The 22,659-nt window shown below is 41.0% G+C and overlaps 1 protein-coding gene across 2 annotated transcripts in view; it reads left to right on the forward strand.

The window, feature by feature from the left end:
- nek7 (NIMA-related kinase 7) overlaps positions 1 to 22,659 on the forward strand; it is a 65,745-nt gene that overhangs the window by 39,721 nt on the left and 3,365 nt on the right. For both annotated transcript variants that reach the window (XM_075485703.1, XM_075485704.1), the window contains 4 exons: positions 2,548 to 2,656; positions 3,504 to 3,611; positions 11,261 to 11,355; positions 19,929 to 20,042. In XM_075485703.1, the coding sequence (XP_075341818.1) occupies positions 2,548 to 2,656; positions 3,504 to 3,611; positions 11,261 to 11,355; positions 19,929 to 20,042 (426 nt within the window). The remainder of the gene's footprint in view (positions 1 to 2,547; positions 2,657 to 3,503; positions 3,612 to 11,260; positions 11,356 to 19,928; positions 20,043 to 22,659) is intronic.

The following is a 22,659-nucleotide window of genomic DNA, read 5'->3' on the forward strand; positions in this document are numbered from 1 at the left end:
CACAGTGGTGGAGGGTTATGGCTTGTTTTGCTGCCACAGGACCTGGACACCTTTTATTATAGTCATTGAGCCCACCATGAACTCCTCTGTATACCAAAGTATTCGAGAGTCAAATGTGAGGCCATCTGTCTGACAGCTGCAGCTTGGCTGAATTTGTGTAATGCAAAAGCCAGTGAGCCCAAGAACTACTGGAAATCTACAGCAGAACAATGAAAGAATCAAGGTGTTGTAATGAGCCAGTTCAAGTCCAGACTTCAACTTGATTAAAATACTGTGGTGGGACCTGAAGAGAGCAGTGCATATATGAATGGCTGCAAAACTCATTGAATTGACACAACATTGTAAAGAAGAATTGGTCAAAATTCCTCCAGAGTAATGGAACTAAAGGTGGTTCTACATGTTATGGAATTGCAGGGTTTACTTTATTTTTCCACACTCTGCTACCATGTTTTGCCCCGTTTTTGTTGAAGATTTAACACGTTATATAACTTATAATTATTCATTCATTCATCTGATTCTTTCTAGATCTGATGGGGACCAGGTGATCTTTTTTTTGTGTAAAACTGTATTTGTATTAAGAGGATGTACGTTCTTATTCACAATAGTGGCTATATCTCATTATCTTCCCTCGTTCTTGCTCTCACACATAAGCCAGAAATATTAACAGCAATGTATGTTTGTCTTGTTAAATGTTAGAGGGCATGATTCAGTAAACCAGTCATGTCTCAGGTAAGAAGTCTAAATGTGAGAGCATTATTTAGGCCACTGTTTATGTTTTTGCTCGTGTAGGATTCCAGTTTGTGGCAGATTTGATTCTCATTTGGTAGTTTTTTGACCATTGCATCAGCATTGCAGGCTGTCCTTTTTCAGACAGTTCTGTAACTGACTCATGCGTTATAACAGGTGTAATTCATGCACACCATACATGTATGCAGTGAAAACATATGGGCATTAGAATAAGTCTCCTCATCTATCATAAATCACTTTAAATGATTTAAAGGGGGAAAAAACTTGCGGAAGCAACTTTTCTGCCAGTGATTGATTATGGTGTGATATATTGCACATGCATGCAGTCTCCTGCATTTTATGGAGCCTTGATTTAGTGTACCATGCATCTCTACATTTCATTACAAAAGTGTTTCACTCGCCATTGCATTATTTATGACTTGCTGGGTTGGACATCATTGACCAACGCAGACAAAAGCCTTGGTATATTTTTGTTTATAAAGCAATACTGTGTTCCATCCTCTGTCTTTGTTCTAAAGGTTCCCAACCTTGCTCCTTCAAGTGGTTACTTATTAATGTACCACAGATTCCAATAGATCTGGAAGAAGCATATTTAGCATCTTGAAAGTGAAATAATTTGCTGAGAGATCCCAAATAAGACACATTTGTGTCCTTCAATGAATTTGAGGGTATTGTAGAATTGGGGGAAGGAAACATGTTTTTTTTTTTTTGGATGGTCACTGTGTCTTAGGATGACTTTTTGTTGGATTTTACATAGCATGTTGTATTCGATGCATTTATGTTTCTTATGTTAGAGTTTGACATGCTGTGAGTTTATTCGGCTGTGGCCTTAGCTCTCTGTTGCACAATAATGTTTTTCTTGTCGACGGGACGTCCTGGTGAAATAAAAGTGAAGCACTCTCAGGAATATTCCTGTACTTGATTACGGTTGCAGCAGTTTTCTGATTTTTTTTTTTTTTTTTTTTTTTAAGTCCAGTTTCCATAACTGCTGTGTTTTGGATGCCTTGGACTTGCAAACATACTACAGAGTTGCACTTTGAGTTTGTCTTGTTAAAATTTCTTTGCTAAATACTTCAATTGTAATTCTCCCGTGCACAGCTCTCATCCAAGCTGGATTAAGTACAGGCCTTTTCATTTTCTTTCCTGGAACTGGAGCTTCAAGGACACCCCATAAAATCCTAATGATTGGGACATTAAAACATTTTCATAGTCTACACTGCTGCTACTCTGCTGTTGCTTGAGGAGGCGTTCTTATCATCAGTTGCTGCTTTTATGTCCAAGTTGAAACCGTTGTCACCGTTGTGGCTTTTCTGGAGATGCACCACAGTTCTGACGATCACTCAGCCCTCTAAATGAGTTAATGCGTAGACTTTAAAAACAAATGGAACCGCTACCCCTGTGCCACTGTAAGTTGTGTCTAGCAAAAGTTCTGTGTGCCAGATGGGGGAGTTTTAGAAGGTACCACAAATTTCTTCTCTGTGTTCCTGAGAATGCATGTGCTTTCCATTGTAGGCCGTTTAGAAAATGCGACTGAGCTCAGTTAAGTGAGGAACAGACGACGGAGAGGTCTGGGTTGCATTAGGAGTGGAGTCAGATTGTGGGATACTTTACAAAAACACACATATATAAACCTTTTTTTATTTTTTTTAACCATCTTAAAACTTTATCCTGTGCCACAAAATACTTTTACCCATTTCTATGAAAACATTTGCGCATTCTTCTTCCTGCATTTTCATGCAATTTTAATTTGATGATTTGTGTGTGTGCGTGTGTGTGTATACATGCATTTTCTTATTACAGCACTTTAAGAAGCAGAGGAGGCTTATCCCAGAGAGGACCGTGTGGAAGTACTTTGTCCAGCTCTGCAGTGCTCTTGAACATATGCACTCCCGGAGAGTCATGCATAGAGGTAGTGCTGCTCCACACATACACATCATACCCACACACATATTAAGTAATGATTAATTCATTGTAAATATATGTGAATCTATAGTGTTCCAGTGAATGCTTAAAATGCTAATAAAGTACTGCATGTTGATTTTCTATCAGTGCAGAAGAATCAAGAAACCTTTGTTTGTGACATGTTTATTATCTGTAACAAATCTTTTGTTAAACTCTGAAATGAGGAGTTTCCAAAACAAACTAAAGAGCCAATAGATTGTAAATTAATCTGAAGAAATTGCATTTTATTTGGTAAATACCAGGATTGATATAATTTGTATTTCCTAGAAAACTGGATAAAATATACAAAACTTTCAGTATAGTCTGTAATAAGTCCTGAAAATAAAAAGATAAATTTGTGTGATGGACCTTGTTACACACGACAGGAGGTTCTAAATATAGGTGTTAGAAATACATTGGCCAGAAATCACAGTGTTTATGAGCTCACATGCTTTCTATGGGGCCCAATCTAATCAAGTCCTGGATTCACGTGCACAGATTAGCTACAGGTGATGTACATCCGCTTGGACTGACTTTGATTAGGATGCAGGGACACTAATGAACCCTGAGCTCTGAGCTTTAACAACCACTTAGCAGAGACGGCCCATTCAAAAGCCGCTTACATTTATACGGGAGCTGTAAATTTCAAAGGCTGATGTGGGTCACATTAACATTGTTTTAGAAAACAGCTTGCTAACGCCCACAATAACTGAAATGATATTTTGAAGTCCCGTTTAATCCCTTTATGTGTTTTGAGTGTCAACTGAAAACAAAATTCTCACCAAATTAAACCTTTTTAATTTTTTTTTGTTTAGATATCAAGCCAGCCAATGTATTCATCACAGCTACTGGAGTAGTGAAACTAGGAGACTTGGGACTGGGAAGATTCTTCAGCTCCAAAACAACCGCTGCTCACTCTCTAGGTAAAACAACAGTCTATATGTGGATATACACGCAGCCGCCTCTTGTAATCTACCAGTTTTGGATGTGTTTCATTAGTGCCATGTGTCATGTAGTCATTGTGCCTGCTCAGTGCTGTGCCCAGCCCCTTCACAGGCCACTTAGCTGCTTCCTGTTGCTTTGACCTTTAACCCCAACACAGATGAAAACTGAGGCTGGAGCAACACTGCTCTGATTGTGACTGTGTGTAATAAAACAGGCTGGCCTGCTCTACAATCAAGGTGATTGTTCTTGTTGATGGGCGTGCTTGTCACTTGTAGGAAATGAAATCATATAACACTCTGGTTTTGTTGTAAGAAATGAAGCGTTGCACAAAGCTGCCGCAGTTATTAAGACTTCTACATTTGGCTCAACGTAAGACTTAACTCCGAAAACTGGGTGTCCTGAACCTAAGACTGATTAATGGAATGATAAATAATATTTCTTACTCTTGATTTTGGGAATTAATAAATTGCAAATGACAACGACATTAAAAAAAAATCTCCATTGTGCTGTCAGAATAATTTCTTACCAGGCAGGGCGTGGACATGGATTTTCTTAGGTTTTCTGATCCTTTGGGTGTCTTTGGTTACGAGATGGGACCCTCCATGAATTTGGCCTTTTTCTGACCGACTCTCATGGATGCTCCATTGGGATCTGGGGAGTTGAGCCGTTTCTTGGAGCACATTGTCATGCTGGGGGAAGCTGCTACTGATGGGTTTCATTGCCACAGTGAGGTGGGATTGGCCTGTAGCAGTGTTTAGGTGGGTTGTACATGTTAAAGGAGCATTTTAATATGGGTGTTAATGTTTTAGCTGATCCTTATAGATAGACAGTTGGTGTGAAAGGGAAAGCCATAGCTTACATGTTAATGCAGGAGGCAATGTTCTAGAGGTGGGTGACATGTGACAGAGCAGTTGTCCAACAACAACAACAACTGTCCACTCACTCAGTGGCAGAAATTTTCCACCCAGACCCCAAAATGTCCCGAAGATCATCGGATGAGACGATGTGCAAATGAAGCGGCTAATCTTCAGGAGCGTTTACTCCTGCTGATTGTATATGTGTGTGTGTGTGTGTGTGTGTGTGTGTGTGTATGTGCTGGTAAGAGCTACTGCTTCATTCTCTTTTCTGCATGTTGCTTTCCTTTTAAAACACAAAAATGTCAACATTGTGCTTCCTGCATCATGTCCTGCCTCCTGTGTGCTGTAGACAGATGCTCCCCCGCACCTTCTCCCTGGCATTTCCAGCAGAAAATCTCCCGCTGTGAAGTACTTGTGTGCACAGCAACTGCTGTAAAAAAGTCCGGCCCAAATTAACCACACATTTTCCTGAAAATCTCCAGTGTTCATGTGTGAAAACTGCTTTATAAACACACGCCACTTAAGTTGTTCCCTTATCAACCTGGTTATAACTTGAGAGTGAAAAATTGAATATTGATACTGTGCTAATAGTTCGCTGATCATAATCTGCTAATACCGTTGTAAATAACCCACCATCAGTTACGACCTGGTTGGCACTCCATCATACTGATGGGCGGTATAGCACCTCAAAGGGATATTCGGCTATTTTTTCTTTTTATAAGTGGGGTTGTGTGAAGTACTTATGAGACGTCAGTGTCTTACAGAGTGCTCTTTGTTTAAGAGCTTCTTAGAGTGGGTAGCATTAGTCACAAAAGCCAATTTTTGGCCATCTAAAACAACTCAAATTTAACACCATGCCACTTTTGTATGAGACACAGGCTGTGAACTGTTTCACAACATGGCCATTTGGTGGTTAAGTAAATCCAGTGACCGAGTAAATAACTGTCTGATGCAAAAGAGGCAAAAATGTGCTCTTCCGGTGACCCGCTGTGATTAGCTCTTAGCTGAGGTTAGCTAACCGATTCTGCAGGCTGAGAGCATCCGGACTGCAGACTGCAGGTAAGACTAACTGTTCATAAGTACTACACACAACCCCACATTTAAAAATAAAATTAAAAAATTAAAAAAATGAAGATAGTGTCCCTATCGATGATTAATTAACAACTGCCCCTTGTCGCTCTTAAATTTTGGATGTAACTCATGTGCCAAAAAAAACATGTTAAGTACAAGTTAAAGATTAAATTAATTGAGTTAATTTTTAAAATGATTAAATAGTAATATTGTGTATTCCTTTGGTCATAATTGTGTGGTGAAACTGATATTATAAACTTAGTGTATGTTGACTAAAATTGGGGGGAATGTTAAATATTGATGAAAATACAGATATTCATTCAGTTGTAGTGTAACCTACTCGATTACAAGATCCGATATAAAAGTCAGAAGCATGAAAATAAGACATTATTAAAGGCATGAATTTTAGTCGACCAGCATGCCTTGGGATTATCGTGGGTATTCTTTGATAATATCCTCATGATATCAATAAATAAATGATGCGGCGTCATCAAGCAGATTTTTCTATATTTGTGTTTTCTTCAGTAACTCATAACTCTTGGGTCAAGAACAACCATGTGTTTGCACAAGTAAACTAAAACACTGCACAGCGTTGGATGTCCTGCTATAATCCTGTGATAATTAAGGGAGAAATTTCAATCCTCTGTGATGTCATCATAATAATGCTGATTTCATTTTTAATGGGAGGGTCAGAAACTCACCGTACCACCGACAGAATCAGTGGCTGCTCATTGTCTGCGTATATCTTGATAGTGCGTTTTCATCATAAAACTATAGAAACTGTTTTGAGTTAGTTTCTCCAACTGTGTCCTTTTTACATGGTTGTAATGTTTTAATGATTACTGTAATTTCACTGATTTTATAAAAGCTCCTGTCCACCAGTAAACCTTAGGATGAGGTGCAGATCTTTGTAGTGGACACTTAATTTCAGACACTTTCTTTTAGTTTATTCTGCTGAGGCTCATGAAGGTGTTATCCAACATCCCTATGACCATTTCAGTTGCTTCATTGTTTGGAAAATGTACTAAAATTAATTCCATAGACAAATAAAAAGCATCACCATTCACACTGTCACACTTCCCTATGTCAAACTGTTATTACCGCAAACTGTGTGCTATTCTCAGCCCCCCATACAGCAGCAGCTCAGACTCAGAAAGTGTTAATCACATGATCAACTCAACAGAGTTCCTATCAACTAAACATCCCGCAGTGCCAGAAGAGCAGGGTGAGAGCGTCTGTGACTGCTCATTAAAAGCTGAGTCCACAGCACCCTCTTTAGGCTGACAGAGGACCGGCAGCCCGTAAAACACAGGTCAAGGTGTTCAGCGTTAATCTGACGCCATCATTGTTACCTCCTCGGATTAACTGCACAAGGCAGTCAGTGCAGCTCCATATAACACAGTGCAAAAGTTCATGCTTTCTAAAATGATTCCATGAACTTCCAATTAACAAAAGCTTTAAATTACATAAATATTCGGTGCACTTAAAACACAGTTTTCTACAGGAGTTGGATGCATTTTTGAGAATTTGCCACAGTTTTCTCCTATCGTTTGCCATAAAATTGTGGTGAATGCGTGTAAGTAATTTGTGAACTCATTTATGATATTCAGCCATCTGCAGGTTATCATGACCAGCTGACATAAAGGACTCGGGGTGCGGCATGCTTGGCCCCTCTCCTTGGGCTTTCCCCTTGACATTTCTTGCTGTGTGTTTCAAATAGCAGATCTTTTCTGTCACCTCTCCCTCTCTCCTGCTGCTGTATCTGTGCCTTACTTGTCGTCACCTCTCCTCCCTGCTGTCCCTCCCTCCGGTGCTTTGACTTTTAGTCAAAGAAAGACAGCGGTGTGGGTGAAGGAGAGAGATGGAGAAGGTGCGAGAAAACGAGAATTGGAGAATATATAAGACAGCAGAGTGAAATGAAGGAGGAAAGAGGAAAGAAATATGTCACGAAGAGAAAAGAGCATAAGGAAAAGAAGAATGGGTGACAAAGAAACAGAAAAAGAAATGTAGAATGTATCAGGTGCATGAAAGGAGTGTGACATTGACAAAAAAAGAGGAAAAAACAAGACAGCGAAAGAAAGAAGTTAAAAGGAGCAGGGTAAGAGGAGAGAATGACAATGACTGAAAAAAGGAGGTATAGAAAAACCGAGGGAAAGCTATGTGTGTCCATGCACATGTCTGACTGTTTTTACGAGAACTATTTTGAGTTTTTGATCATGTCATTGAGGATATTTTGGAAAAGTGAGGACATTGAATCTGTTCATTTTGTCTGCTTCAAACGACACGGAGAATAAGACTTAGTTTTACTGATAGGGTTCAGGTTTAGGTGAAGGTTGTGATTAGTCAAGTAGCTGTGATGGCCAAGGTCAGGGTAAGGAACTAGAAGATGCATTATGTCAAAGATTGACCTCACAAAGATGGCCATTGGGACTGTGTGTGTGTGTGTGTGTGTGTGTGTGTGTGTGTGTGTGTAGGCAATCGCGTGGGCATGTAATGAGCCCAGCCACCCAGCTGAACAGAGGAAGTGGGGTGGTGGAGCTGAGATGGAGGTCCAGGCATACAGCCTGTCAGCTTCAAGGCTTTCAACTCAGCCGCTCTGCAGTCCACAGACCAACACACACACACACAGACATACTTTTCCTCTAAATCACTCTGCACACAGTGAGAGAGACTCTAAATCTTTTTGTCTCATATACAGATATACCTCTGTACAAAGATGTTCACATGCACTTTCATATGAGTTCAAATGTACACACACACACACACACAGGCACATACATACACACGCAGAGGCACATAATTCAAACAAATGAATCAAAAATTTGCTGAGAGCTCCCCCAGATGCATATTCTCAAGACACATGGCTGGTGACAATGCACACAAGTATGAAAAAGACAGAAGAGAAAACTATACAGATTCCAGTTAAAGCAACAGGAAAGCTAATGCAGTCATTACAGGATTGAACAACTTACTACATGTTACTGCCAAGTGGTTGTAATAAGTAATGTAATATACCGGCAATTAACACCTGTAATGAGAAAGGCATTAACGATGGGCACTGGGGGAAAAGCAGGAAGGCACATTAGAGTTGGATGATGTTGGAAATGATTATGGCGTTGAAAAAATTTATATCAAAACTTATAAAGTTAAGGAAGGGAATCGGGAGCAGAAAGGGATGAACAGAAGAGACAAAACGGAGGTGAGGGCTCAGATGGACATATAGAAACATATTTGAAGTGGGAGCAAAATGCAGGTATCATATGAAGACAATCCAGTCTGGCCCAGCATTTCGTCTCATCTGGACAACATGATGGAGCAGAGGTTTCTAAACTCCCAATCATAGCCGTTTTAATGCTGTTCAAAATACTGAAATGTTTAACTGCTTATGGAGCACAGACCAGAGAAAGTTAATTAAGGGAAACTGTGAGAACTTTAGGTTGAAATGGCATCAAATCAATAGAGCACTTAAAATGGGACTAGTTTTTGTTCATTTTACTGTCAGTCAGCATGGATTTAGTGGGGAGTTCTTTGTAGTGGATGGCATTTCACCTCCCATTCTACAAACCTTGTGCTGTTATGCAGAGAAAACGGTGTTGTCTTTACTATTCACAATAATGGAAATCAATCCCAACATGACTTTCAATTTATTTGCATGAATAAGTAATGTGCCCTTAATTCAGCTCGCTGAAGGAGCCCGAGCCCAGCGCTGCTTCCTTTTTTATGCAACTATTAGCATAAGAGAGGCTGATTCTTTTAATCAACAAATAATGAATGTTAGGGGAGCCTGTTCAGACTGCACCATGAGACCTCACAGCTCTCACACACACACACACACACACACACACACACACACACACACACACACTCAAACAGAAGAAGGCATATAGATCACAACACCAACCTGATGACCAATTAAAACAGCAGTCCCCAGTATCCTGTATTCTTCCACTTGCTCTTTTGCATCTTCTCTGCTGCAGTAGATTGTAAATATTTTTAGAATGACAGGTAACACTTCATTATTCAAAATCACACCTTTAAGATAAAAGCATGTTTTTCGCAACCCAATTAGATCTGCACCAAAATTAAAAGTGCTGTAGACTTCGTCTCTAATGCCCCCCACTATTAAAGTTGTATTAATTGTAATTACGTTATTTGAGCTTCTTTACACCTGCTAATGTGCAGAATGGCTCTGGAGATTTTGTGTGTGCGTGTGCACATGTTGGTATGGTGAGGGAATGTGCAGTTATGGCTTTCCCCCATCGTTTTCATGTAAGCTGACTTTCCTCTTGAGTTCTCTCCACTTGAGAGCTGCGCTCACATTCCCAGCTCTTTGCTTTGGTGAATTGTAAACCCAACAGCTACCAGTTAACGTCCATAAAAACTCCTTTTCCTCTCGTGACTCTATCTGCCCCATTATCTTACCCATTGCACTCAGAGCAAAAACTGGGTTGTATAAAAGAAAGACAGAAACAAAAATACATGTCGCTGAATTAGGTGCTCTCCAGAGTGAAAAGGCACAACGATTGAACACGAACTTCTGAACTGGAGAAAACTTTTAGACGTTTTCCAATATCTGTGGTGTCAAGTATATAGATATATGTATTTTTAGATTTCATTTCACCATAATGTACATTATTTTACACGATAATGTCATAAATGTGTGAACTTTGGCTGATGTGAAGCTGGATAATGGCTCTGAGGATACGTGAATAATTAGACTTTTAAGTAATAAATGGGTGAACTATCAAATATTTTAGCACAATAGATAAGGCTACTAAAGGAAGCAAGAAAAGTGGATTATTTACAAACTCAGCAGCCCTTGTGTAGCTTTGATCTTCATATATCAGTGAGCCTCCGTTTAGATGATGGTTTGCTCGAATGGGAAATAAGTCTTTTTTTTTCTGAGAGCTTCTCAGCACAGGTTAGACAGGCTGGGGAAATTTCCATCCTTTAACCATATGTGATCAATAAAAATCCTCTGCTGGATTTGCTTGATGGACTTTTACATGGCAAATCACAATAAACAGAAAGCAGATGATAAAAGCCGCCAGTCAAACTCGGCTAAAAAACGAGCAAATCTCATGAGCTTCCTGCAGTGTGTCATGGATGTGATGCTGTGCTGTGGCTCCTCTTTGTGTCCAGTTGGGCGATGGTATGATTTTCTGGAGCTCTGCCATTCGCCATGGCAGTTTGGGATTCTTGAGTTTCAAAACCAGAACCAGAAACGGGCCGGCTTCTAAGGCTCCACTGCTGCTCCCAGAGCGTATTCTCTGACTACTGTTTCAGATCATTACTGAACTCCGCTAATCAAAACTGATTTATGTATATTTTGTGTGTGCGGGGATGGTTTTTTTGCACATGTGTATGCAACTTTGTAGTAGTGGTGCAATTGCATTTGTGGTTTGAGTAGGTATGATGATGCCTAACCATATTATATGTCAACTTATTCAACTTTATTATGAATGAACAAAAGTAAAGCACTTTAGAGGTGCCTTTTGTGTGGTGCGGTGTCCCACTTTTAGCTCTACACCTCCATGTCTTTGTGGGGAAATGAGGGAAGCCTGATTTTTGCAATGCAAAATGTTCATGCTCAATCACTCTTTGTTCTTCTCTCCTTTTCTGCATCTATTTCTTTATGTCCCCCTTCCCCCCCTTCTCGCCTTTCATTTCTCCTTCTCCTCCCTCCCTTTGTGTTCCAGTGGGTACCCCTTACTACATGTCACCGGAGAGGATACATGAAAATGGCTACAACTTCAAATCTGACATCTGGTCACTCGGATGCCTGCTCTACGAGGTAAGCTGTAGGAATATGTGCACACAGTGTCACCTTGCAGTCAAAGGTGGGAGTGACGCGAGGTTCAGACGCACACATGAACAAACAAACCCTTCTTAATCCCACATATAATGGCGCACTGTGAAAATCCACTCACGTCCTCATACTTTTAAGACTTCCACTCGACCACATAGTTATATTTTCATTCACGTTTACAACTAAAAGCCATGTAAAAAAAAAAAATATATATATTATTTCATCATTGTGATGATGTATTCAGATGATCTGTCACGTGTCGTTATCATCATCTTCTCTTTTAATCTGTTGCCTGTCTGAGCTTGGGCCTCAAGACTCTTTGAGTTAATGTTGTTTAAACTCTGAACCTGCTGAACATTGAAAAGCTGCGGAATGAAGAGAACTGACATGGCCATGTGTTTTAGATAAGACTGCGCAGTGACACTGACTAGTTTGATTAGTCAGGAGCTAAACACCGCAGGGCTCTGTTGTAGACCACACTGAGTGCAGACAAGCCCGCGAGGAGACCACACAGCACAGGGAACAAAGAGGAAAGAGTGAGAGGCAGAGCAGTGATAGACATGGATGATAGCAGTCAATCTGACATTGCTCCTTGCCATCTTTCATGTACACCGACTACACAGAGAAATTCAGAAACACACTGTCGGCTAAGGAAATGCCCACATTTTCCTCCCCTCGTCTCAGCCAATTCCCCTGAGTTGCAGATCATTTGGGCTGCATTTCAACGCACCACTGAGTACACCTTCTCCACAGCGCCTCAGGCATAGAGGTGGAGAACGTGCAAGGAAGAAGTTTGAGCTCAGCCTGCAGGTCATGGTTACTCAGAAACCACAGTCCTTCATGCTAATTTGTTCCCCACAATGCACTGCGGCAATGCGTGGCTATGGTTGGCTGAAAAACAGTGGGTGCTGCTGGTCCCTTTTATTTATTTTTTTTTAAAGTACATTTTATATGTGCACTGTGCGTTTATATTGAAGATGCTACTTTTACTGTGAATAAAAAACAGATTGCTGGGTTACTTGTTCTTAAGTTATGAAAATGTCACGATTGTATATGTACGGCAGCCCTGAGAGGCCTCATTCATCTGGTTGGTTTGTCAAGGTAGGTTTTGTTTTCACTCAGTCTGGTTTTAATGTTTTGATAAAATTCTATTTAGAAACTTATAGAGCTGCCTGTGTAGCCTGAGAATGGATTGTTTCACTGTTTTCATTAGTGCACAATGCATTGATCTTTTATACATTTTCACATCACAGTTGCAATCTGGATGTAATAGTGAAAAAGGTAGATGGAGACCAGAGACCAGGGGGAGCACGGAGAGATCTGGAGAGCAAAAGTGATGAAAATAGATGAGGCTTGTTGCTCCCTGAGGAGGTCAAAAGGCATGGAATAAAGATGTAAGGTGAAAAAGTTTAAAAATCTATATCGGGAGCTGGAACAGGCTAAGGGCACAGGCAATACAAGTCATATGAGAGTGAAGCGAAAGGAGATGGAAGAAGAAGAGATGGGGAAAAAGAGAAGAAGTGGAAAGTGAGAATAACAAATAGCGAGAGCAGGGTTATAGATTGCTGGAGTGAAGTGGAAGATGGGGGGGTGTTCATTCAGAGGGAAATAGTTCGAGGTACAAGAGCAGAGACAGAACTCCAGCCATCGGGTCAAGGTGAGCCGTGCAAGAAGCCTGTGGAGATAAAGATTTTACAACCTTATTGTTACCAGAGCAGTGCTCACCATGCCATGCATATTCTCTTTGAAGAGCAGGCTGCTGCTTTCCTTTTCTTGGTAAGAGAGCTCCACAGTGCATTCAGTGTCAGGAAACTTATCTCTTTCTCAGAACGTTCTCTTCTATTCCTCTCTGCTTTACGCTGCCTTTTCCTCACTTAACCTTCAGGCTTGTGGAATTCACATAGAAAGTTCACATGAGGTCCCTTTGGTGCTCATGGATTTCACTCTGAACATACAGAAGAGGATGACGATTATGCTGGTTTTTGGGTGCGTTTTCGCATCAACTTAGGCATGTGTTTTTATCTCTGGGAGTTTGGTTCCTTATGTATGAAACGGCTCCATTTGAGAGGGCATGCATTTTTCATTCTTATGCCCAGGGGTTGAGTTGAGGTCCAAAGGGTGTGCCTGTCGATACCTGGTCATTGTATCTACGTCCATCTTCATCTCCCATTCTGTTTGATCCCTTTCTCTTCATGTCCAACCTCATTACTTCAACTGACCCTTCGCCCTTCTTCCAAACCCACTATCGTGTGGAAAACAGCAATGCTCACCTGGGTTGTCTCCCATGGAGACCAGGAGAGTGCATCAGGGTTCGGTCACATGCCAGTCAGTGAGACAGCAGTCTCCTAGTGTTCTCAACACCACCTCATACTTGGATTAGTGACTCTCACACACTAAATCTGTTTCCTGTAAAGAAAAGGTATTTTACACACACATTGCTGGTCGCCTGCTTGTACAGACATCTTGTGCTTCCTGTGTTTGGTATAAGGTTTAGAGGAGGATAATATCTAAAAAGCTTTACTGGAATGCGTCTCCTTCCTTTATGGAGCCCAGCCATCCATACCTCTGACTGTGCCCATGTCTCCTGCCTCCTGCCTCATTCCGTTCCCTTCCCTCTTTTTTTGCTGTAGGTTTTATGAGACCCTAGAAAGCTGGGTTCTCAGCAGCTGCTGTTTGCATGTGATGAGCTGCCCCAATAGTTTTCTGACTTTAAAGTACTTAAAGTGAGCTGCTTTTTGTTATCCCTGCATTAACATCTACATTCCTTGCTTCCTTGCTCTGAGTTACACTGAGATGATTGCTCTTTATTAATTTTATGTATGAAAGAAAGGCTACAATTTTCTGTTTTTACACAATGAGCACCTCTCAAGCCACTTACACCATACTGCCATGAAGTCCTGGCAGCAACAAAACATCTCCTGCTTTATCTCCTCACATCACAAAACAATAGAACTTGAACACACTCAGCGACGACTGTAGCTTTGATGGAGATCTACGACTTAAACCTGTAGTGGAGGATGTAACTCTCCACCACAGAAGGGGGCGGTAGCATGTACATTTTAATGAACAAGGGAAAAAATGTATACAAAGTATACTCTAACCTATTTTTTTTTAAATTTCATACAGATCCGGTCTCGTCTGAATCATGTTTATCAGTTGGTGTTGATTTTTCTTCACTCCACGTGGCCATTTTATGTGAAAGCTGTTGCTTGTTTTGGAGAGATGAAGATGATAAATGAGATGATAATGTGTGTTATTTTTCTGCTTTCTGTGCACTCATTAGCTTCACCGAACAACCAATCGCTGCCCTTTCCATCAGTGAATGGTCCAATGCTAATTCCAAATATTAAAGAAATTGAAAAGGCGAATGGGCTTTTTCTGACTATGCTTTGCACAGCTGATTTGACGTTGTGTTGTATAGGCGCCTTATGGCTCATTTGTTTTATTTATTTATTTTTTCTTTTAAAGTTAAGAAGTATGTAATAAGACATATTAAGCTATTCCATTAAAAGTCAGAATTCAAATACCGCTGCAGTGAGATTGACACATGAGAAAATATTCTTAAACTATTTTCTTCAAAGGTTTGGGCCCCTGTAAAGATCTGGTGCTTTCAACTTGCACATCTATTGCTTTTTTCCCCCGCTTTTTAGTGTGTTAAAGTAGAGAAATGATGATTCCACTGGGTGTAGGTATATGTCTAATGACTGTCCCAACATTGTGACTTCTTGCCTTGATTAATATATCATCATAAAGCCTCATGAAGGATCAATGAGCACATAAAAATGTCATGCTTTCCACACTTGTACATTTGAGGGCAATTATTCTCTTGTTTGAGATGGAAAACTTACTATATATATGTTATATATACAATATCTTAACGTGTTTATTTTGGTGTTCTATAAATACTGTATATAGTTGGGTTTTTATAAATAAATAAGTGAGAAGTTGTAAGAAGCCCATTGGTGCCACGATGTAAAGGCTCCAGGGATAAAGGAGGTTGGGGTGGGGGTGACAGTTGCCTCTCTCTGCTCCTTCTAATTGGTGTACAGGGAGAGAGGCCGGAGTGAGAGAATGGGAATTGAAGGCCGCATCTAGATGTTTAAAACTATGCTAGCTTTACATGCTGTGGCAGGGGGGAGCACAACCTGGCCAAACGAAGAACAGAAGAACAAAGGAGGGGGGGTTGTGAGTGTCTCTTCTTGCATGCGTGTCTTTGAGAGGACCGATGTGAGCTGTGGACACAGGAAGTGCTGACTTTTTTTCCATTCTCACACTTGGATAGACCTTTTAAAGTTGGATGCACCATTCTCTGTCGGCCAAAGTGATCTTATTGATAAGAGTTATCAACTGGTGATAGTGTTCTGATTGTCAGGTAGCTCATTCCTTTTGGAGTCATCTGTCATCACCAGTGACTGATGGTCAACAAGATGTTGGGCCCACCATCATGATCAAGATGTCCTAATTTGTAAATTAAAGCACAGGACCGGGCTCACATGTGTAAATTCCTAAAATTTCTCGGGCCCTTCTGATATGTTCATGAGTTATTTTCATCTCCTCTTCTTGACTAATGAACAGAGCATTGTTTACAGTCTGATTTACTGTCAGCATCACTTATCCTAAAATATTCCAGAAATGCTGACATTGCTCTCCTCTGCCTGCCTCATTAGCACCCAGCGGATGAGAGTTTAACATCATGTTGCAGTGAAGTTTGTTGTAGCTTATTGGAGTAGATTTACAAATATGAGTTCATGAGCACTGTTGGACAAATAGCCGATGACTGTAACTCTCCCATTGAGGTTCTACTTCAAAGGGATCAGACTAAGATTTGATTTTAGGGCTATGTTTCAAATTAGGTTCAGGCTCAGGTAATGGTTACCGGTAAGTATTTGGTTGGGCTGATTGAAGTTAAGGAGGGGTGTTGGAGAATATGCATTATGTCCGTGAGTGTCCTCGCAAATACAGAAGTGTACATTTTTGTGTGTGTGTGTGTGTGTGTGTGTGTGTGTGTGTGTGTGTGTGGTTGAGAGGATGTGTGTGTTCTGCCACCAGCAGCTAACACCCCTTAGACAGACAGCAGGCATGCGTGTGCTTTCTGTGTCTCTGGAATATCAATGAACCATACATGCACGCGCACAGTTTCACGCTCACACATCAGGGCCTCAGAGGTCAGAAAGTGAGTCAATCATCTAAACCGTTGCAACGACACAGTCTGAAAAAGGGAGCAAGTGTGTGTGTTTTATTTTTTATGTCTGTGTGTGTATGTGTGCGTGGGTATGCATCTATATGTGTATGTGTATGTGTGTGTGTGTGTGTGTGTGTGTGTACACGATGAGAGCAGGGGGCCGGCAGCTGTCAGGGGCTAGGAGCAGCAGGCACTAATGAAGCAGATGAATAGTGCAAAAACTCCCAAATACAAACAGGACAGTTGACATTTTTCATCTGTCAAAAGCAGAAGATGCATGAAAATACGAGGGGGTCTTGTTTAACCCTTTGCCTCCTGATGTCTGTAGCTGCCTGGTTTTCTTCTTCTTCTTCTTTTTTCCCTCTGTTTCTGCCCCCCCACCACCACCCCTTATGAGTCTGGTAGAGAAATTTCTGTTTTTTGAGGACACAAACACTTGGACAGATACCTCAAAATGTACGCACTGCGTTTGTTTGTTACAAAGCAATTAGGAATATTTTCCACATCAACAAGACACTGAAATAAGCTTTTATAGCAAGAAGTCTTTTTATCTTTTTTTCTAAAGGAAGCCAGCAGAGTTGGCGTCCATTTGGCACCATCCTCTTTTTTTTTTTTTTTTCTCGTCGCATTTTAGAGCTGTCTTGCCTTGTTGACATGTGGTTGTTGGAAAGTTATTCAGTTCAGAAATAGATGAGATTGCTGTTGACGTTGGTGGCAAAGAACTCATGCAAAATACTTGAAGCTTTCCATGGTTGCCGTGCGGGTTATGTATCATCTGCTCCAGTTAATTGCGCAATTGGCTCATGGTATGATTGCACAAGATGTACCACTAATCATAGCACAAATAATAGTCTACTGTATTTAACGTGTGTTGATGGCTTTTGAAAAGAATTGTTTCATGTCTTGTGCTCTGCGATAGAAACTATTTGGGGGAAAAAATCCTGATTGTTATGACTTGATAAAAAAACATTAATTTTACTTATTAATTTAAATATGAAGGCGCTTTTTTCTTACTTGAATCAATTCCTCTATGTAAAGAGTGTCCCGAGGTGTTCTTTTTGTTTTGTTATAATTATGATTATTAGATTTAATGTCCATTGTAACATTGTTTACTGCATTTAGCTGGTGTGTGTCTTTAAAGGCAGTCAGTGTTGTCTCCAGTGATTATGTAATTTCGTTTTACTTTGCTGAACTTAACCATGTGCCATTATCTTAAAACACTGTAAAATCAGACTTGAACTCTTAGCTCACAGATAAGAGGCTTTATTACTAATGGAAGTGTATCATTGCTGACACACACAGGAAATCCATATTCCAAACACATCTCATCACTGTCAACCACCCGCTGTGCCAGCCTCAGTAGTGATGCTTGGAGTAGAGGAACAAGGATAGATGCAGGGTGATTCTGTTTCCTGATGTTGTTGTGCGGTTTTGTGAGGCTGCAGAGGATTAATGTGTCTGCTTGGTAAAGAGTGCCACTGGATGCATGATGGTAAATTATGTCCGGAGGAGAGGTGGCCCACTGAGATTCAGCTGCTGTCGTCTTGACTGCCCGCTGGAGGCTGTGACAGAGACTCTGTCAGAGTCTGTCCAATAGAACACAAGAATGTATCTGTCTCTGCGCCATCAGCGTTTGACGCATCTGTCATTGAAAACAGAAATGATAAAGCTGATTTCAAGCTGGTTGTGGGCTGGGGACTTTTGGGGCAGTACCAGTGGCTTGCAATAAAAGTGAAATAGTGTACACTTAGCAATCTATTTTTTATTCAAAGTATTCCTACACTTTACTGGTGAGCCGATGACTAGCTCGAGAGTGATTCTTTCAAAGCTGAAAGAATCGGATGTAAGCAACCAAAAGAGCGATGAGCAGTTTTGTCCCAAGTTGTGGTAAAAATCTACGTAGGACTGCCTCCCTGTCCCAGCTACATCATATCTTATGTTCTGCAGCCCTTTTTTCTTATTAGTCCTACTCACACAAATATTTTCTTTATGTACTGCCTGACAGAATATGGCACATGGTCACTAAGCTCCTGTATTCTCTAAGGATTCTATTTGGATTCATCCTCATCTACTTTCTCTCTACCAATTAGCACGCTGTCAGACACACACTGAACTCTCTCCACAACAATGCCAGGACAGCTGAAAAATAGTCAGGGAAATTTCATCCGCCCACTGATGCCCTCTGATCCTTTTTCTCCTCTTTTATGCACACCTTTATGGCTCCTTGAGACGGTTTGCTTTTATTCCCTCACGACGATCAACAAATTCAAAGTTCAGAAACATTTGAATTCTCGGCTAGCTTAGCCAGTCTGAGGATAACAATGTTCGAACCATTCCGTACCCATTCGTTGGCTTAAATCCTGTTTTCACATTCATCAAGAGCACACTTTGTTTTTCCTATAGAGCAGAGGGTTATAGAGCAGGTGCACGGCATGGAATAGGAATATGGAGTTCACATACATTGTATGTATACATATTTAATAATGTAACCTTCTTCATAAGACTGCCTTGGAACACCTAATAAAAGACACTCAAGTCATGCTGTGTTGGTGGTACAGTTGGTGAAAAGCATCGTTCATGAAAAAACCTAAGGAGCTCCACCACCTCTTAGTACTTAATTATTACTGATGATGATGATGATGATGATGGCTAAGTATTTGCTTTTAGAGCACTGTACTTGAAATAAACAACCTGAACTTCCAGTGTGCTTCTTATGTGGGCCTGCTGTGGGTTTCGCCTTGCATAGATAATATGAAGTGAGTCAGCCATAAGCCTTGGAAAAAAAAATGCCATGATAGTTTTCCATTCTCAGTATAGCAGAAATGACTCTTGACCTGTTTCCACTCAGCAGCAAACTTCGACTTTTCCCCTTTTCTCCCCTCCCCTCCCCTCCTCTCTGCTCTGCTTGCTTGCATTTGTTTTCTGGAAAATACAGTTTTCTTGCTGCTCCAGCAAACCGAAAAATTCTTTCCTCTTGCATCCCTTAACCCCTCTCCTCCCATGCCCCTCTTTCTTTCTCAGCTCTATTTCTCCTCTCTTTTTCAATCGTAGGTCATCGCAGTAGTTTTAAAGAGAGGGCCAGAGTGCTCAAGGAAAGCAGCATAAACTACGGGAAGGTTGAGCAGGGCTTTTTTTGGCTGTACTAATTCGACAGGTGCACAAAACTCATTTTTCTGACACCATTACCATACTTGTGAGTTTTGCACCTCAAGAGCAGTAAACTGTATAGACACTGCTCGTAACACACACTGGAGTGTCCTCTGTGTGCCACCTGTTGAGAGTTTGATTGGGTGTTTTACTTCCTTTTCATCTGCGCAGTCTTATGCCCTCTCCTCCATATGTCTCTTCCCTATTTCTTTACATCTTTGTACTTTAGATGGCAGCCTTACAGAGTCCCTTCTACGGGGATAAGATGAACCTCTACTCCCTTTGCAAGAAGATAGAACAGTGTGACTACCCCCCTCTTCCTTCAGATCACTACTCAGAAGAGGTAAGTACCGGTAGTGTTTTCAGTTGTTTCAGTTTTTCCCAGTGTTTTAACAGGAGTCCCAATAGTATTTACTCCTAAAAACCCTTAAACAAACCCATAACTGAACAGAGGTGATTGGCTTCTCTTTCTTTGCCTGATTTTTACTGTTAGAAATAGTTTTTTGTTTTTGATCATTTTCTTATTTTTTTCTTTGTATGTAAGTGGAATCTGCCCATCTCTATGAGCAGCAGTACGGTGTATGAAGTTACTGTGTGATCAAAAGCCTGGCAATGATTTGAACCGTTTGAAAATGAAATGAACATATCAAAAGCATGCGGTCATGCTCGAGATCAGGGTAAAACTAAATGGGCTGGAGAGTCATGTTTCCCTAAATTAACGTTAAATCGTCTTGTGTAATTCTGTGAAGACTTACCGTGCACAAAAATGAGATGTGGTCAGACTGTGGGTAAAGATCGTCTTACTGCTGATTACCATTGGCATGAGTATGAATTTGCATGGCTTTGGGTTGACGTGTCTTTTTTCCTATCCCTTTCTCTCAGACGTATGAAGTAAAATGCTCATACACGCAAACGTCGGACTGACTAAATACACACAGAGATGTACTGCAGGTGTCTTCACAAGAACTTTGTCATAGGCCCATTGAAAACTTTCTGAGTTATTACATTTGTTTGATTGTTCGCATTTTAGCCTCAGCGAACTCTTGATTTTCATGATCCACTAGGGCACCTCATGTTTTTATTATGTGATGAGGTGTTTTTCCCAGGGAAGGCTTTTCTGAGCCTGTGGTTATGCCACCAGACATTTTTTCTCTGATTCCAGGAAAAGTCCAAATGTGTCTCAGTGTACGTGTAAATAAATCCAGCAGCCTCAGAATTGAAAGCGCGGAATGATAAAATGTTTTTTGCATTGACCATTCGTCCATCAAACAACCAATTAAACATAATTAGATAAAATTACGTGACAAAATATTTTTGGTTTCTGAGTTCAAACACAAACCTCGTTCAAACCGTGCAGCTGATCTTTTGGAATTTCTGTGAATTTAGTCCTCCATTTCTCACAAATGGTGGCAGAGGATTGTGTGGCTCTTTGAAACTTGCCTAATTCATACTTACTCTTTAGATCAACACAGAGGCGACAGTTTAGCTTTGTATTATACCCCAAAGCTAGAAACATAACTACACATCAAAAGGATGCGCATATCCGTTGTGATTGGTCTGGTTGCTGTGTTTTGCTCAAGGATGCATTCTGAGCACCTGTTATGTTTTTACCAAAATGTAAAATATGATAATTGTATCTGTCTCGTTAACATAACCATGTGGTTATATTCCATTTTCCCTTTTTCAAAGCTCTCCCAGTCTGTGTATGGACATTGGTTTAGAAGTCGCACACACCATCTCCTTCCATGTACTCATAGAATTGGAGTTATATCCTGGAAATTAAGTCCACAAAAAAATGAGAAATTCCTTTGCCAACTTTGCATTTTCACAGTTTAATAGCATTCCCCTCTACAAAGTTCACCATGGTAAATTTGAAAGGCCTTCTTGTTCCTTTAGTCAAATAGTAAACCCTGCTGAGAGAGGCTGTAATTATACCATGGCATTTACTCCATTAGGCCGATAAAGGCTAATTGTGAGGCGTTTCAAGCCTCACTGGTGTCTGTGTCTTTTGTGTTGTTGTTGTTTTGTTTTTGTACTTGCAAGAGAAATTGTGCATGTGTATTTTTGTTGCAAGAGCTATCTTTCCACACACACCACTCTGAGCTTTAGCGTTACCCCACATGTCACCCCCATCCTGGAGAAAGGAAGACAAAGCGAAAGAAAGTGGGAATGATAGAGCGAGAGACAGGGCGATGGAGAAATGGAGATGAGGGGGGTGCCTGCAGCGCCTGTCTGGATGTAAACAATGCTCCTGAAGGATCGGCAGCAAACTGTCAGCTGCTCATCTTTGTTGTGTCATTTAACCATCTCCATCTATGCCCCCCCCCACGCCGTCATTCGCTAGCTCCCACCCTCCACCCCCCTCCACCTGACACTCCCCCACCCCACTCACCATGCAAAGAAGTGCATGAATATTTTACATATCTGCATCTCTGCGCTCCCCATCTCCATTCTGTGCGACTAATTCTCAGACAGTCTGAATTTGCATCTTTCTCTCTCTCTCTCTCTCTCTCTCTCTCTCTCTCTCTCTCACACACACACACACACACACACACACACACACACGTTTATACACAGCGGCTGATGAGAAATCGGTACCACGCAACAGCGGCCAGGAAGTCGACAGACGGTTACCATAGTGACCTCGTGTAGAAGTTTTTTTTTTTTTTTTTTCCTTTCCATCTTTTATTATCATTTTTTATTTTTTTTTTTTTTAATGATAGCAGTGGCTGTTCCACCCGCGAACATGTCTATCTGCTCAAATCTGCCGAAGCGCTCATCTTCGTGTGTAAGTGGCGTCTCTGGGTGGCAGTGGACCGGATGCAGAGTGCGTGCTTAGGAGTGGCCGTGCATGTGTGGGCTCAGGTGAAAGTGGATTCAACAGACCACAAAGCGATTACCGCACAACCCATCCTTCATGCCTGTTGCCTGCTATTGCTGCTATCAGAACGAGGTCACCC

Source organism: Odontesthes bonariensis, chromosome 15 (assembly GCF_027942865.1).
Source record: "Odontesthes bonariensis isolate fOdoBon6 chromosome 15, fOdoBon6.hap1, whole genome shotgun sequence".
In the NCBI taxonomy this organism is placed as follows: domain Eukaryota; kingdom Metazoa; phylum Chordata; class Actinopteri; order Atheriniformes; family Atherinopsidae; genus Odontesthes; species Odontesthes bonariensis.